Source organism: Heterocephalus glaber, unplaced genomic scaffold (genome assembly GCF_053883595.1).
Source record: "Heterocephalus glaber isolate CG9 unplaced genomic scaffold, H.glaber_assembly_v1.0 deba00001610, whole genome shotgun sequence".
In the NCBI taxonomy this organism is placed as follows: domain Eukaryota; kingdom Metazoa; phylum Chordata; class Mammalia; order Rodentia; family Bathyergidae; genus Heterocephalus; species Heterocephalus glaber.
In genome coordinates, this window is record NW_028258381.1 from 33,919,085 (window position 1) to 33,935,413 (window position 16,329).

A 16,329-nucleotide genomic window follows, 5' to 3' on the forward strand; every position below is an offset into this window, starting at 1 on the left:
TTCTCCCAGGGCAATAAGCCCACACTAGGCCACTGCTAGACCGAGCCTCACTCCATCCCCACACAACTCTAAGGTAAGATCCGGCCATTCATCTATTTCTACAGAATAAGGTAAAGGAAGCCCAGACAGGGTTGGACACCTGCTTGAGGTCACCAGGGCTGTGCTAGGACTTGACCCACACCCCATACCTTCCCAGTTCAGCAAAGACAGCAGTTAGGAAGCATGAACTGCAGGGAGGAAGGGGTGGAAGTGGCCTCCCAGCTGGGCTGCTCACCTGGGCTGCTCACCTGGGCAGCTGGCAGGACCTCTGTCCCCCTGTGGCCCTGTGCCCACCTCACTCCTGGGACCACAGAGGACAGACCTCCCACTCAATCTTCTTCTTGATGGGGTGGAAGGAAGGAGGGGCTCCACCGGGGAAGGAAAGAGACCCCTGAGCTGCTCTGACCTCTGTCACCTGGCAGGGAGGTTATTCCTGGGTGCGGAGCCGCCTGAGGCTTGGGCAGGGAGCGACCGGCCCTTGACCTGCAGCTCATAGCTGGGCACAGCTGAGGCTCTTGTCCAGGGAGGCCTGGGGTCAGTGCAGCAGCCTCCCAGGAAACCCCAGGCCCCAGGTGGGCGGTCTTGGCGCCAGCCATACCCTCCTTGCTCTGGGCTGGTGGGAGGAGGAGAAAAGCAGTTGAAAGGGGTGGGGAGTTTATCCAGCACCACCTGTGCACTCCCTTCCCGGCCCACAAGTTCCTCTGAATCACTCCGCACAAGGCTGGGGTCAGCAGAGTGGACCAGCAGCCCCTGCCTGGGGGGCCCCAGCCCTGAGAAGGGATGGATCCCCACCCATGCTGAAAAACAACTCTCACTACACCAAAGGAAAAACCCCCAAGGGAAGTAGATATGCCCGGAAGCCACAGCAGGTGGTTGAACGGGGCAGAAGTCTGGAGGCCTTCCTGGAGGAAGGAATGAAAGTGCTGACGGCTGAGGATGAGCAGGAATGGAGGGCTGAGAGGGAAGGGTGGAGGCCCAGGCCTGGGGAAAGAAGATGTACAGAGCCCAGGCTGCAGCCGAGGTGACCAAGCCAGGGACAGATGGTGCAGCCTCCTGCCTAGTCCCGAACTCAGGCTCAGGACACCATTACCCTCACACCCTCATCTGTGCACAGACCCAGCCCACCGAGGCCTCTTCTAGCCCAGCAGGTCTGCCTGGAGGGAGGCAGGCAGGCTGGCTCCCGCCTGAGGCACACCTGTGATCCCAGCACCCTGGGAGGCTGAAGCAGGAGAATTGCAACTTCAAGCTCCACCTGGATAATTTAGGAGACTCTCAAAATGAAAATATTAAAAGGGCTGGGCTTGTAGGTCAGTGCGAAGGCCCTCCCTCAGGGCCAGGAAGAGAAAGAAGATAGCAAGGGCATGAGAGAATGCCCAATGGTAGAAGGATGAGCCCTGCTCACTGCCTAGGGTCAGCAGGTGGGCACAGCAGGGCCGCCAGCTGCTCCCAGGACTCATCATCTATGGAAGCCTGAAACCCACCCACAGGCCATGGATGGCTGCTTGGCTGAGTCTGGTTTTTTGTTGTTTTTCAGATGGAGTTTCAATGTACTGCCCAAGCTGGCATCGAGTTCCTGGGCTCAAGTGATCCTCCTGCCTCAGCCTCCTGAGTAGCTGGGGTTAAAGGCACACACCACTGCTTCCAGTTTGAGTTTCTATTTTAGAGGGTCCAGACTGGGAAAGGGAGAGCCCTAGCGCATGACTGTGCCCCATCTCTGGACTTGAGCACTCCCCATATCCTCAACCCTCTAGGCCGCCGAAACAGAAGGCAACACCCGGCCTGGATGCGCCACACTTGTGTGTGACCACGCTGATTACGAGTAACGGCCTCTGGACTGGCCTGCGTTCCAGCAGAAATCAGAGTCCCTAAGAGGCGGGGAGGCCCAGTCCATCCTTGGAACCCTGGCAGCTTGGCAAGGCTGTCCAGGGTGGGCCATGGGTACAGGGAGGTGCAGACACAGGCCGGCAGGGGACCCCAAGGAAAGGGGACAGAGCAGACCCTGGTCTTCCCAACACCAAGTTTGGGCTGGAGGCTTCCTTATTGTATGTATCCCTAGCCCATCAGACCAAGGAGACCCATGGAGCAGGGTGGATGCCCTGACATATGCAGGGTGGAAGAGGCCATGCCGAGGACAGCTGGTGGGACACCCTGCTCCAGGACCCTGCAGGACCCCCTCCCGAGGTTCTTCTTGCTGCCCCTCTGGCTGGGCAGACGCCACAGCTCTGGACCCTCAGGACTCTGGGATTCCCTGTTCAATGAGCTGCAGTCCGCCCAAGGCCACCCTGGGACATGGGCAGGAAGGTGTGGAGGGGAGGAGCCCCAGGTCCCCAAGGGCACCTCACCCTCCTCCCTCTGCCCCGGCTCTGCCCTGCTTCTCCCTGGCTACTCCGCCATGACTCAGCCCTTGCTGTTTCCTGGAGCTGGTCAAAGGCACCTGGGCAGGTGAGGCACATCTTGGAGCCAAGCCAGGAGAAACAGGTGCGTCCCCTGGGCCAAGGGCCTGGCCCTGGGGGAAGGGGAGCAATCGACCATCCCCTATGGAAGTGCAGCATGCCACAGCCCCGTGGCCCAGCTGCAGAGACCTTTGGCTTCCCAGTGAGGCTGCATAGTCAAGGGCCGGACGCTGGGTCTGCTGGACCTGTGCTGGTCAGGTGGGCAGCTGTGGGTGGGAAGGAGGGCCCAGGGCAAGATGACTCCCTTGGAGTGGGGCTCCAGACCCTACAGCAGGGGTCTTGGCTGGTGGGGTGCCTTTTGTGACTGTCCTCCACTCTGCAATAAGGTCCAGGCCACGTGCCCCACCCCTACTGTGCCCTGTCACAGGGCCTCTGTCATTCTGCTCACCCCTGTTCTCTGCCAGAATGGAAGCCCCACTGGAGGGCTGAACTGCTTCTGGGACTGAAGGGCTCCTCAGCCATGCACACACCCAAGCCTTCAAGAATCCAGCGCAGGGAGAGTACACACCTCCTCTTCCAGGCCCAGCCCCTTCCCCATGAAGGCGGAGCCCACCTACCCAGGTGCCTCCTTCCTGCCCTGTTCCCAGTAGACACCTGTTTCTTTTGTTTTTTCCTTTTTTTTTTTTTTTTTTTTTGGTACCAGGGATTGAACTCGGGACCTTGCGCTTGCAAGGCAGGCGCCGGAACCACTGAGCTAAATCCCCCGCCCTGGTTCACACCTGTTCACACCTGTTCACCTGTTCCACAGTCCCTCTCTGCTCACCCACCCCTGCACCTCCCTTGGGCTCCCCATTGGGCCTCCCTCCCCTCTCCCACCCCTGCAACACCCCCAGGGCAAGCTGGGCTCCTTCCCGTGCATCTCATCTGGTCTCCTGGCTGCAAACGCTGTATTTTTGGAACTAGATAGAGATGGTGGTTGTACAACACTGCAAATGTTCTAAATGCCACTGGATTTTCACTTTTAAATGGTTAATTTTATCCTGTATGAGTTGTCTCAAGTTTTAGAAAAGGAGAAGAATACATAAACGCTGACCCACGGGTCTGGCCTACCTCTCCCCACAGGGCTTGTGTGCTGGGCTGTCTCCCTGCTGCCCCGGCCTTGCCTCTTGCCTTGGTGGTGGTCACACATCCACTTCTCTAGCACCCTGGGCTCCAGGCCTCAGCCCCATGCCCAGTCCTGAACCTTACCGTGGGGCCCACTCCACTGCACATGTGGCTCCTGCTGACCCAGAGCCAGGCCCTACGGTGTCCCCAGGCCCTGCACAGCCCCTCGTCCCCATAATTGCCCTGTGCACTCCCTCCGTAGGCGCCTCTCCGCATCTTGCCTCTCTCTCCAGACTCCCTCCACCTCTGCCCTCTGAACTCCCAAGCCTCTAACACTCCCAGATTCCCCCAGGGGCCCTGTAGAAGGCATTGGGCTTAACTCAGGACCCTGGCTGAGGCTCACTGCTCCTCAGCTCATTCCCGCTCCTGGTCCCTCAGTCTCCCAGGGCTCCCCAGCCACTGACCTGCCTCCTTCAGGAAGAAACAGCATGGCTGAGCCTCCTGCCCTCAGGCCCCCAGGGTTCCCTGAGGGCTGAGGATGCTGCTTGCTTTCTAGCAGAACCCCAGAATGCCTGCCCTGGAGTGCCCCAGCTCCCACAGGCCAGAAGTCTTCTCTTTTCCTGCCCCACCTCCACACAGGGATCCACCGCTCCCAAGAGCATGGGTTCCCCAGGGGCTCTGGCCACCTGCTCCTGTCTTGGTGAGGCTCCTGTTGATTGCGCCCAGGGCCAGCATCCACCTCCCTCCTCTTATTCCCACCTCTCAGCAGCCCCTCCCCACACATGTGGAGCCTCCCCTGAAGCAGGCGAAATTCCTGAAGCCTTCATCCAGGTGCCTCTAACAGCAACCTGTCACCTTTACCCCACATAAGCTCATGTTCCGGGCCTGCAGCATTGCCAAGGTCCCTCTCACTCCATCCCAAGGACTGGCTCCAGGGTCCCTCTCTCCCACTCCTCACATCCCACCCAGATCTAGGGGGCCTGAGGTCCAGCATGAGTAGCAGCTCCTGACCACCACGTCTAATCTCGCTGAGAGCAGAGGATTCCAGTCTGAACTGGACCTGCAGGCTGGGAAGGCTAGGGCTCCTGGGAGTTGGTTCCTCCGGGTGCTCCAGGTACCAGCATTAAAGAACCTCAGGATTCCTGCCCACACCCCGCCACACCCCCCAAGAGCGGAGACACCCAAGTCTCCATAGCATCCGATCACCTGTGGCTCACAGGGCACACCTGTCTTCTCCACTTGGTGGGCAGCTCAGTGGACACAGAGGCTTCCTCCTTCCTGCAACCCCTGCCAGGAGAGAGACCCTCCCCAGGGTCCCCTTTAAAGAAAGGGGGGCCCAAGCACACGTACCCTAGTCTGCCTGGGATGGGAAAAGCACCTCTGGGAGCTGGTGGCTGGGCCCCAAAAGTGGAAGGTGACAGGTAGAGGGCGTGGGAGGAGTCTCTACAGAGTGGGGTCTTGGTAAAGCTGTGACAGGTGTCTTTCCAAGTGTACCCCAGGGCCCTGGCTTGGTGGTTAGAAGCGGCCTAAGCCTGCCCTGAGGTCCTGCCACCTAGAGAAGATGTTGGAGGACCCCCTCGGGACATCTTGCTCCCCTAGGCCAGGTCTATGTGGTCAGGTCTATGTGATCGTGTTGATGACCAACAGAATACACTGGCCTTCCCCAGTACCCCAATGCCAGAGCGGCCCTCATGACCCATCTGGGCCACAGCAGACAGGCAGGACCCTGCTGCACCCTACGGCAGCACAGGACACAGCCAAAGTAGTCCAGCTCCCACCAAGAGCAACATGTGTGATCATGTCACAGGGTCACCAGGAAGAGGCAGGCTGTGCCCACAGCCTGGGGCAAGGAGAGGCCAGGAGCCAGAAGGTTGCCACCGGTAGTATGGGTGGGCCAAGGCTGGGCACCAGGAGCCTGGGTCTGCCTTGGGGCACCACTTCCCCTAGAGAAGCCTGTGTTTTCATGGCCTCAGTTTCCCTGGCTGTAAGTGGAAGTAACCCCCAGACCCTGCTGCTGCCCTGGGCAGGCCAGTCAGATGACGAAAGCTGCTGGTGTCATGGACCAACTCTGAAAACCAGCAGCTTGGCCTAGTGTCAGGAAGTGCTGGGCACAGAGTGGCCCTGCAAGGGCTTCAGTACGGAGAGGCTGCTACAGGCAATGACCAGGACCAAGGGGCCAGTGGGACACAGAGTGGGTGGACGGGGCACGGGGCAAGGGGCCTGCGGGCTTGACAGGCAAGGAAGCTCTCTCCTCCTCCCACCAGGTTGCAAGGCCTGGGGTGTCTGCCAAGTGGGTCTGTGTGGGGAGAAGCTGCTCCCAGGCAGTGTGGCCAGGACAGAACGAGGCCAGCCTGCTCCCTGGGCAGAACCCCCCAGGCCAGGCTGACAGCTGATCAGCTGTCTGCCCTTCCTCCTCCCACACTCCTAAACAGAAATTCAGATCCAGGGGAGGAGTGGGGAGTCTGGGCTGAGACTGAGTACCGCCTCCACCACCATCAGCAGGGCCCCTCAGCAGGCCAGGGAAAAGGTCACCTCAGCCCACCTGGCTTCCCAGGAAACCCGGTCGTTGTGTCCCCGAGGGCCACGCTGCAGTTGACCAGCAGACCCCTAGAACCCTGGGCTGTCAGAGACCCCTCCCAGCCCAGAGCAAGGGGAAGCAGCTCAAGCTGGGGATGGGGTCCTGTCTCCAGGGTATCTGGAGGATGTGATCACCAGGCAGCATCTCAGAGGCAGCGGAGGGTGCCCAGGGACCCTCTCACCCTGTGGTGAGAGAGAGGCTGAGGAGGGAAGCCCTGGGTTCTGGTTGCCTAGGGGCCAGCCCCTGAATGGGCCCTGCTCCACTGTGGAGGCAGGAGCAGGTGAATCTTTAGGGGCCACTCCTCACCCCATGGGCAAACACCAGCCTAGGGCAGCCAGCCAGGGGCGTGCAGGGCTGGCCCAGGAACACAGCCATCAGATCTGCTGGACGCCGGAGCCCTGGAAATCCCCCAGGCCAGGGGCGACCAAGGGACAAAGCCTGGGAGGTGCCGGGCTGGACGATGTCAGGCAGGTGCGGAGGATCCCACCTGCTCCTGTGCCCCATCTCCGCTGCTGGTGGTTGGCACTGGGGACCCTTCCATACCCTCCCCCCAGGTGGGCAGGGTTTCCTCTCCCTGCCCCGAGGCCGAAAGAGGGCGCCATGACGTCACCTCCAGGTAGCGGAGAGCCCGGGGGACCCCGGCCCGGGGGAGATCCTCAGCAGCCGCTCGTTTCTTCCCTGCAGCCAGCCGCCCTGGCGATTTCCTCTTTCTTTGAGGAGCCCAGGGTTTCGCAAGGCGGCGGCGCGCGGGTGACAGCGACACACGCCGCAGGGCGGGGGAGGGGAGGCGCCCTGGTCCACGTCCTCGGGCAGGTGAGCTCCGGCCGCGCCCTACCCGGTGGGCACCTATCCCCAAGAAGCCCCGGGTACCTCCCATCCAAGAGCCGCCCGCACCCGCCCGGACCACACCAGACCCGCGCCCATCCCACGCTCACCGGGCGCATCCGCCCGCCCGGCCGATTAGAGTCGCATCCACCCGAGCCGCAACCGCCGCACCTGCGCGACCCCGGGCCGCGCCCGAATCCCGCGCCCCCGGCCCCTGCCTACCTGGGGCGCCGCAGTCGGCACAGCGTGAGTTCCCCGGCCGCCGCAGCAGCTCCTGCACCGCCCTGCGCCGCTCCTTGGCCATGACCGCGGTGCCGAGCCGGCCCGGGCTCGTGCGCGCTAGCTAGGACCCCGCGCAGCCCGCCCGCCGCCGCCCCTGCGCCATCCCGGCGGTCAGCCGGCGCGCCGGTTCCGCATTCCTGCAGCCGCCGGGCTCCCGCCGCCCGTGTCGCCGCCGCCGCGCGAGCGCTGCGCGGCGGGCCCGGGACACACCGTGCTCTGCTGGTTCGGCCCTTGGGCGGCCCCCAGCGGCGCGGGCGGAGACCGCGGGAGCGACAGGAGGGTCCGCCCCGTGCAGGAGCTGAGGGGACCCTGAGCGGGGCGGCCCAGCCCTCCCCAGACTGGACCCGTGGACACAAAACTCCAGTGCTGGCGAAGCAAGGTGCATGCGCAGGGGTCACCAGGACCAAGAGGCTCACATGCCAACCCTGCCCCTAGAAGAGCCAGACAGCCAGCGGTGCCATTTTGGTGTGGAGGGGACTCGGGCCATAGGGAGCCCTCCGCCCTTAAACGTTGCCCAGTCCCCACCCACTGCCATCCATAGACAGAACAGGACTGGGCCACAGGAGCTAGACACAGCCCTCCTGATCAGGCAGGCTGAGGGGCCAGGCAGGAAGGTGATGTAGGGGGTCAGGAGACAGACCTTCTCCAGAATGGGGTGTCCCACCTCTGCATGCCCAGCCTCTTTTTTGTGTGTGTGGTGGTACTAGTACTGGGGATTAAGCCCAGGGCCTTTCCACTGAGTTACACCTCTAGTGCTTTTGAGACAGGGTCTCCTAAGTCACTAAGTTGCCCAGGCTGGGCTTGAACTTATGATCCTCGTGCCTCAGCCTCCCAGAGTGCTGGGATCACAGGCCTAAGCCACCATGCCCTGTGACTGTGGAGCTCTTTTAACCCTGCCAATCTGTGGGCTTAACGTGGCAACCCATTTCCCTGTGTATTTCTGAAGTCTGGGGCATCACGGGCTGCATCCCTTTAGCTCACACATCCTCCTTCATCACCTTCCTACTTGGGGACAACTGACATTTCCAACTCTGGAGCCCGGGCCAGTCTTGGAACCTGTCACACAGAACGAACTTGAAGAACGCAGATGAAGACAGACTCATGTTGACAACTCTGCACTAGGCATTGGGGAAAATACCAGATGTGTGTTTTCTTACTTAACCTGTTTTATAGACAGGAAAATTGAACAGAGCGTTTCAGTCCCTTGGCCAAAGCTCACAGTACATACACTCACACAGGCAGGACTGGGCTAAACATAAAACGACAGGTCAAAGAGACACTTACCCTGCAGAACAGCTATCCAAGGTCCCCAAGGACAGAGATCATTCTGTGCAGGGTCAGAAAAGGCCACAGCGAGGGCTGGAGGGTGAGTGTGTCCAGCAGGCCGGGGCCCAGCCGGAGGGATGCCATCCCACACGGGGCAGCTTCAGGGGTTGCTTGCCTTCTCTGTCATTCTACTGACAGAGGAGGTGGGGATGTCCCTCGGGGAGGTGGAAGGGAGGACTGGAGGCAAAGGTATGTGAGCCTACAGATCAGCACTGTGGGATGAAAAACATCTTCAAAAAGGATGGCCACCATGACCAAGACCTGTAGAGGCCTCTGCTCTCCCAGGGCGGCCGTAGCACAGCCCCTCTGGGTTCCCGGCGGGTCCATACTGCTGTGGCCAGATAATCCCGCAGCTTGGGAATGCTTGCCCCATGGTGGGCAGCTCAGGGTCACAGGGGCCAGTGGAGGCCTGCTTCTGCCTAAGGCCCGCCTGAGGGAGCTCTGCTGGCCCCTGAGCTTCCTGCTCCCCTGCCCACCAGCCCAGTCTGCCCTGAAGGCCCCAGTTCCCTTCCTCAGGCACTTCTCGACCTGGGAAAGGCCAGGACAAGACCAGGCGTTGGCCTCCCAGTGACAAAATGGCCCTGCTAAGCAGACCGGGGCGGGGCTCCCCACAGCAGGGCTTGTGTCCTACAGTGTTCCCTGAGTGTAGGAGCTGCACATACCAGGTCTCCAGATATCTTTGATCAGAAGCCAGGACCGCTTGGAGAAGACGGGCCCTGGCTCAGAACTTCCTAAGGACCAGTGACGGGGCTCTCTGCCTGCCCCTCCCGCTGACATGCTCTGCTCAGTGGTACCACCTCCTCGAAGCGCCCTGCCTGCCCCAGGGAGGTCCAGAGTGCTCATGACTAGTAGCCTCTGGGAGCAGGAGAGAAATCATCCCTTGCAGTATCCTCACAAGTTGCCATTGGGCTAACTGACCCCTAAGCCCTCAGATGGGAAATGACAGGAGTCACCGCGAGACCCCTTGGGCCCGTGCCTCAGTTCCAAATGCTCTTTTGGATGCAAGCAGCCTTGTGGCATGCTAATGACACTTGACTTACCCTTAGCAGCTCAGATGTTTCAGGAAGTGGGGGGCTCAGCCTAGGACCCTACCCTCACCTCAGCTGTGTACAGTTGGGTGTGAGAAGGCCTGAAAGCTGGCAGGACACAGCCTGGTCATCAAAAGGGCCCCAGCCAGGCAGGAGGATGTCAGGGCTGAACCCCAGCTCCACTCAGAATGGAGAAACTGAGGTACTGAAGAGGGGCAGGTGCAGTGGATGTTCCTCTGCTGGGTGTCTGGCCATGTCCACCTTCCCTTCAGGAAGCAGGGGTTTTTCCTGGGACAGGGGAGCCACACCGGGTATGGGAGGCAGAGAGAAAAGGGCAGCTAGGGAGCCTAGCGTGGGGGGTGGACTGTATATCCCAAGGGCAGAGAGGACCCCAGCACTGCAGGAGCAATGCCAAGTGGGCCTCTGCTGCAGCGGTTCATATTGTGGCTTGAATGATGTCCCCCGGAAGATGCTGAGTCCTGACCCAGGTAATTACGGATTGGCCTTACTTGGAAAAAGGGTCTTTCTGAATATCACAAGATGATGTGACACTAGATTAGGGTGATTCCCCAATTTGATGTGACTGTTGTCCTCATAAAAAGGGGAAGTGGGCAGAGATGGAAGAGCACCATGTAAGATAAAGACAGGGATCCGGATCTGCTGATGCCTCTACAAGCCAAGGCCCACCAGGCAAAGGGAGGAGGACCTGGAACAGACTCCACACGGCCCAGCCCAAGGTGCCCCTTGCAGATGCCTCCACTCTGTCCTGTAGTCCCGAGCAGAGACACTTCTGCACTGCCGCTGCCTAAGGCACAGGATGTAGCCCTGAGCAGGGTCACAGAAAGAACTAGGAACTCGCAGCTTTGCGGCTAGGCAGTGGGGCCTACACATCGCCACCCCCTAGTCGCCAGCTTGTTAAGGCCATCCACCACCTTCTCTTCCTCCCCTGTAGACCCTGGTCTGGGGTTTCTGCTGGGGGGAGGGGGCCCAGGCTGTCTGGATCACTCTAATCTGGGGAGAGATGAAGACAGTGGGGGTCCAACCACCCTAAGAGCCCCAAGTCTGGTCTGTTTCTTTTCCCATGAGGCTCTCCGGATGTGCCCCTTGAGGAGCTGGTAAGCTGTGTGACGGCACCCTGGGCCACACTTCCCTCCCGCTGTTCCCAGCCCTCGGTGCAGCCCATCCACACCCATCCCTCCCTTCACTCCTCCCTTCTCCCTGCCACCACCCTCCTTCCTACTGTTGATTCCACTGGCCAGCACATGCCCACCCAGCCCTTGCTGGGGGCCTGACAGGGCTGTCCTTGACCTCCAGAGGCAGCTTATGTCACCCCCTCAGGAAGGAGAGGGCGTGGGGTGGGGGGACAGATCTGCAGACTTCCTGGGGGATGCACCTGAGCAGGACTCGGCACTGAGCAGGCCTGTTGGTGGAAGCCTGGGGGTCGGAGAGGGTTGTGCGGCTGGACCCTGAGGGCCCTGGTGGCTGGGAGCAGAGTAGGAAGGCCCTGGGGGCACCTGTAGGCTGGGGATGTACTCCATGCAGAGCAGATACTGCCCCTCAGACTCAGGGCCTTGTGGCACCTTGAAGGTGGGGGTGAGGTCCAGGGTTACCCCAGGGTTTCTGCTCCAGGTAAGGGGGAGATGGGGCCACCAAAACATGCAGACAATCCAGGGAATGGTCCTCTTGGAGCCACAGGGAAACACAGAGGGCTGAGAGAGAGCCCTGGAGACAGCCAGAGAAGGGTGGACCACAGGAGAAGGCCAAACAGGACAGAAGGGGACGATGTCCCTATGGCTTAGTGGGGGGGGCATGTATCCCTGGAGGTGAGCCCCCAACACCAACTGTGTCATGGGAGACAGCTCCCTGCCACTGACATGATTGAATGAGCCCTAACCTCACACCAGGTGGCCAGAGAACTGGCCCTGACTCCAAGAACCAGATTCCCCTGCACTCCCCTCTCCCCAGAGTGGGTTACACAGAGCAGAGCTGGGACCAGGCCCAAGGGCCCTCAGCCATGCTGGCCTCCCTGCTTCTTCTAGAGACCTCTCCTGGCCGGGTGAGCAGCTGTGGCTATGGCCCTGTCTCTCTAATGGACCCATTCCAAGCCAGGCCTCAGAGAAAGAACCCCTGCAGGTCTCCCCCAAGGGAAGATGCGGGGGATCAGCCAGCCCTCTCCTAGTACCAGTGTCCTAAGGGGCATAGTCACCCTTGGAAGAATAGAGGCTGGACCCCAGCTGCCTGTAAGAGTAGACAAAGGCCACAGGAATAAAGGCAGAGTTGGAGGGCAAGCAACAGCTTCCTGGGGCAGCAGGGACAGCTCTGGATGAAGCCAGGGCCCACCCTCCCCTTTCTGCAGCAGTCAGTGAGCCTCCACTCCACCCACACCAAAATGGGATGTTTTTTTCTCACCAAGAGAAACAGAAAAATCAAAAGAAAAGACAATCCGCAACACAGGAGTGTTTCCAAGGAGCTTTGGTTGAGAGGCTTAAAGGAGACAGGCAAAAACACGTGGCAGATTCCTGAGAAGAGCAAGGGAGCGGATCCCTCTGCAGCCGGAGGCCAGGACACCCGCAGTGCAGAGGGGAGTAGGAGTGGGCCAAACCTCCCTGGGCCAGGACAGCTCAGGCCCCCTTCTCAGGGGTGGTACAGATCCTGAGACCCCTCAGAAGGGAGAGTCCCCTAGAGATTTCCCAGAGAAGACAGGCGGGGACTGGGCCCTCCCCACAGGGACTGTGGGTGCTAGGGAGTGTTTAGCAGGCTTGGGGCATTTAGAAATATGTTTTGATCCATTTCCCAATGATCAATGTTGTCTGGTATAGGGAGAGGGCCCCTGGGACCAACAGTGGCAAGTGACCTGGCCTGGCACCCTCCCCAACCAGGCAGGGATGGTGGCCCACCCCTCCGGGCCTGGCTTGGACCCAAACTCGAAGTACGATGCTGGGAGCTGCTCTCCTTCCCCTGCCCTTGTTCCCTTTTAGCAGCCGCCACTGAGTAGATTTTAAGGTCACATACAAATCGATGCAACCTCGAGAAACATAAAAAACTCTTACAACTTAATAATAAAAAGACAAGGGGCCTGACTGACTCCAGGTCACCGGCTAGGGGCTGTGGTGCCACCACCTCCCAGCAGGGGGCGCCAGACCACAGCGTTTCAGCTTCGCTAGGTGGAGGTCCTACAGGGAAGTGGCAAGTCAGGTCTCTGACGATGGCCCTCTCCCAGCCCCGATGACCTGACTTTCTTGCACACCAGCACCAAGTCCCCAGTCATTGCCTCCCACATCTTCAGGGAGGAGTTACTCCCAGCCAGTCACTTCAGCGAAGCCCTGCAGAGGGACGCTCTGCCCACCCCTTCCCCACACCCACCACACCCACCCACCGGGGAACCAGCCGTCCTCCAGCTGCTGTCCAGACCCTCACACCAAGCTCTTTGTTCCACCTCCACCTCTGAGCCCGCGTGTCCCCCTAGAGGAAGAAGTCTCCATCGGCAAGACTGGGAGCCAGTGGAAGGGAGGGTTCTGCTGAGCCTTGCAGAGGGCTTCGGGAAACCACAGGGCCCTGTTGTCCTTGAGTCTCAGAACTGGAGGTTTCCTCTCAGTGTCTGGAGTGAGCAGCACAGGGCCTGCCCCTCAGCTTCTCACCTACAGTCACAGCCAGGGACAGGCCAGTTCCTCTGCTCCCAGCCCTTGGCCCCCTGGATGTCCCTGGCAACAATTCTGGGACGGCTGAGATGGAACAGAACAGAGAGGCTGTCCACAGGCTGCCCCTCAGGGTGGGGTGCAGACAGGTCAGGGGCTAGGCCTGATTGCTCAAAGCAAGTGGGAAGGGCTCCCTGTGCCTGCCCAGGGGACTGCCAGGGCGGGGCTTGGATGTTTCCTTCCTGCCCACCACCTTGGCCTCTTGGCATGGCCCCTGTGCATGGCTGCTCTTATCTCCCTCTTATCTCAGAGCTACCTGCTCCACCCACCTGTCACCAGAGTGGGCCCCGGGACCAGAAGGCAGGCTCCCCTCTGGCCCAGAAGAGGGTGTAGTGCAGCACTGGAAGAGGGAGAGCCAGCAGGACTGCCGCAAAAGTCTGACTAGTGGGGCCTGTTCTAGAAAGATGAGGCTGGAGGCTCCTTCCATGTAATGAGCCCACTGCCGCCCATCACTCCGGGCCCTGCAGACCAGGCCAGCAAAGGCCCCACCCAGCAGGGGTCTCGCTCCAGGATGGGCACAGCTGGGCCATGGGCCTCTCCTGTCTGCAGTGGATAGGGCACACTTCTGTCCAGTGAGGAGACCCCAAGCTCAGGGCTGGCCTCGTATAAACGTGAGCAGGTGTGCACAGGGCAGGGCTCCAGGGGGCACAAGGGAAGAGAAAGCAGGACTTTCCTGACCAGGGGCTGTGGCTTGCTCTTCTTTCTCTATCCTGGTCTCCCTTCTCTGGGCTAATGGACTTCTACCTGGTGACAGTGGCTCTGCATGGCCTGAGTTTTTGGTGGCTGTTTGTGCCCAGAGTCTGAATAAACAGTTGGCTGTATACCAGGGCCCCTTCCAGCAACTGGCCCAGTCTGAGAGGACCCGCTGCTCTGGCTCAGAAATCACCCTGATGCTGGAAGCCTGGAAGCACAGGACTTACCTGTGGCTATGCAGGGCCAAAACCTACCCTCAGATCTCTTATGTCCACCCCAGACCCTGCAGGCCTGGACTCAGGGTCTCAGTCATCATTTATCTCAGAACCCACTGCTGCTGCTTGTCCCCAGGAGTCCCGGGCCTGGTGACAGGCAGTGGAAAGCCAGGGCTCAGGACCACACGCTGCCCACACCTCCCCTCAGATCAAGCAAGAAGGCTCACTGGGCTTCCAACCAACATGCAGCATACCCCAACCCTAGAAAAGGTGGCCACGGTGGTTTCCTAATGCCCATGTCTCGAAGAGCATCATGGGTGCAGTTCACAATGCATGTTTTCCCCAGTAAAATGAAGCTGCTGGCAACGCTCACCTGGGGCCTGGCCCATCGCTCTGGCCCTTCGCTCTGCTCTGAGGCTGCCACTTTTCTGCCCTCCCCACCCCTCCATGCTTTGGAGCACTCTGGGAGCACAGAGCTGTGAAATTTGATCCCATTCCTCCAGAAGACTAGAGATTCATTCTATTCACAGTATTATGACAAAGTGACTTGCTCAGTGGCTTAACAGAATGTTCTTTAATGTCTCTTGCAATAATAAAATCCCTGCTTTCTCACCCATAAAGATATTACTCTCACTAAAAGATTTAATTTGAGCAAAAAGCAGGAGTGATCAATACAAGGTGTGATGGGAAATATGGTAAATGTTTAAATTAAAAATTTATTGCAATAAAAACACATTGCCATAAATTCCCAAAACACACCCCACCCTTGCCCCTGAATCCCTTTATCCCCTCATTCTAGTCACTTTCTCCTTTCTTCTCAGTTTGTTTATTTTTTGAAACCGGTTCCTGCTATGTAGTTCAGGTTGGCCTTGAACTATGTAGCCCATGATGGCTTTGAATTTGCAGCAATCCTCCTGCCTCAGCCTCTCAAGCACCAGGCTTACAGCCTTACCCCTTTATGAAGCAATTCTGGAAGCCCTCTTTCGTAAGTATCTTTTCAAGGTATGATAAAAAATACGAATACTGCTGCTGAGTGCCACCCAATGGAAAGGCAGGCTCATAAAAACATGATGCTGTGTCCTCATCCACCTTATTTACCAGATCTGGCACCATGTGACTTCTAGCTTTTCTCTAAAGTCAAAATGACCATAAAAGGGAAAAATTTTGAATGGCTTCAGGACATCGAAGCAGCCACAACAGTGCAAAGACACTCGGAAGAGGGCTTCCAGAACTACTCCAGAAAGTGCCAAAGGATGGGATAAGTGTGTTTAAAGTGAGGGGAAGGGCTCTGAGGGGGACTCATAGCAATGTGCCTTTTACGTAATAAATTTTTAAAATGTAAACATTTGGAAAGCAACATGGACAAAAAGAAACCCTGAGTGGCTGGTCCATCTGTCTCCAGCACCAGGGTACAGGGCACACACTTACCTCTGCTGAGGTTGAGGCCTCCTGTTGGGGAGGTGAGAGCTGATAGACAATCCCTCCCCAAGCCCCAGCATGTGGTGAGGGAGGAGGACAAGCCAGGGCAGCAGGCCTGCCTCGAGGCTTCCTGTGCTGTGTGATACCAGCAGGTACAGGTACGTGTTGCATCCCAGCACGTGTGCCCGGAGACATGAGCAGAGGGGCTGTTCAAGGCAGTCTGAGATAACCACAGGCACGTCACCTAGAGATGGTATCAATGACAACACAGTGAGCTTAAGCCCCCTCCCCCACTTCTGGGGATGGAAACCTGGGCCTTGCACTGAGCTACATCTCCAGCCCTTGCTGGGGTATTGCTAAGTTGCTAAATTGCCTGGGTTGGGCTCAAACTTTCAATCCTCCTGCCTCAGCCTCCCACAGTGCTGGGATTACAGATATGTGCCAACATACCTGACCACAGCGAGTTTTAAATGAATGGTTTTATTGTTTCTATAAAAATGATAATGCTGGTTATAAAGTACATTAATAAATCCTTAAGAGCTAGCCACATTCCCTCAACCATTCCGTCCCCATGTCCCCGACGTGCGCTATGCTGCATTCCAAGCGCCTCTCCCTGTCTGCACAGATCAGAACATGTCTGGGTAGACAAAGGCTTTGCCAGAATGAGGACCGTGCCACACGTGCTGTGGACTGTTGAAATTTCCTGTTCTCTGTTTAGCACATAATTATTCT

The 16,329-nt window shown here is 58.8% G+C and overlaps 1 protein-coding gene across 5 annotated transcripts in view; it reads right to left on the bottom strand.

Moving 5' to 3' along the window:
• Adap1 (ArfGAP with dual PH domains 1) overlaps nt 1–7,384 on the bottom strand; it is a 38,429-nt gene extending 31,045 nt beyond the window's left edge. The window contains exon 1 of one of the 5 annotated variants that reach the window (XM_087195733.1): nt 7,162–7,384. In XM_087195733.1, the coding sequence (XP_087051859.1) occupies nt 7,162–7,243 (82 nt within the window). In that variant the 5' untranslated portion in view covers nt 7,244–7,384. Of the gene's footprint in view, nt 1–6,724; nt 6,824–7,161 lie in introns of those variants that run through there. The other 4 variants (XM_013070578.3, XM_087195732.1, XM_021254177.2 and 1 more) reach the window with 4 other exon arrangements.
• Nucleotides 7,385–16,329: the final 8,945 nt, after the last annotated feature.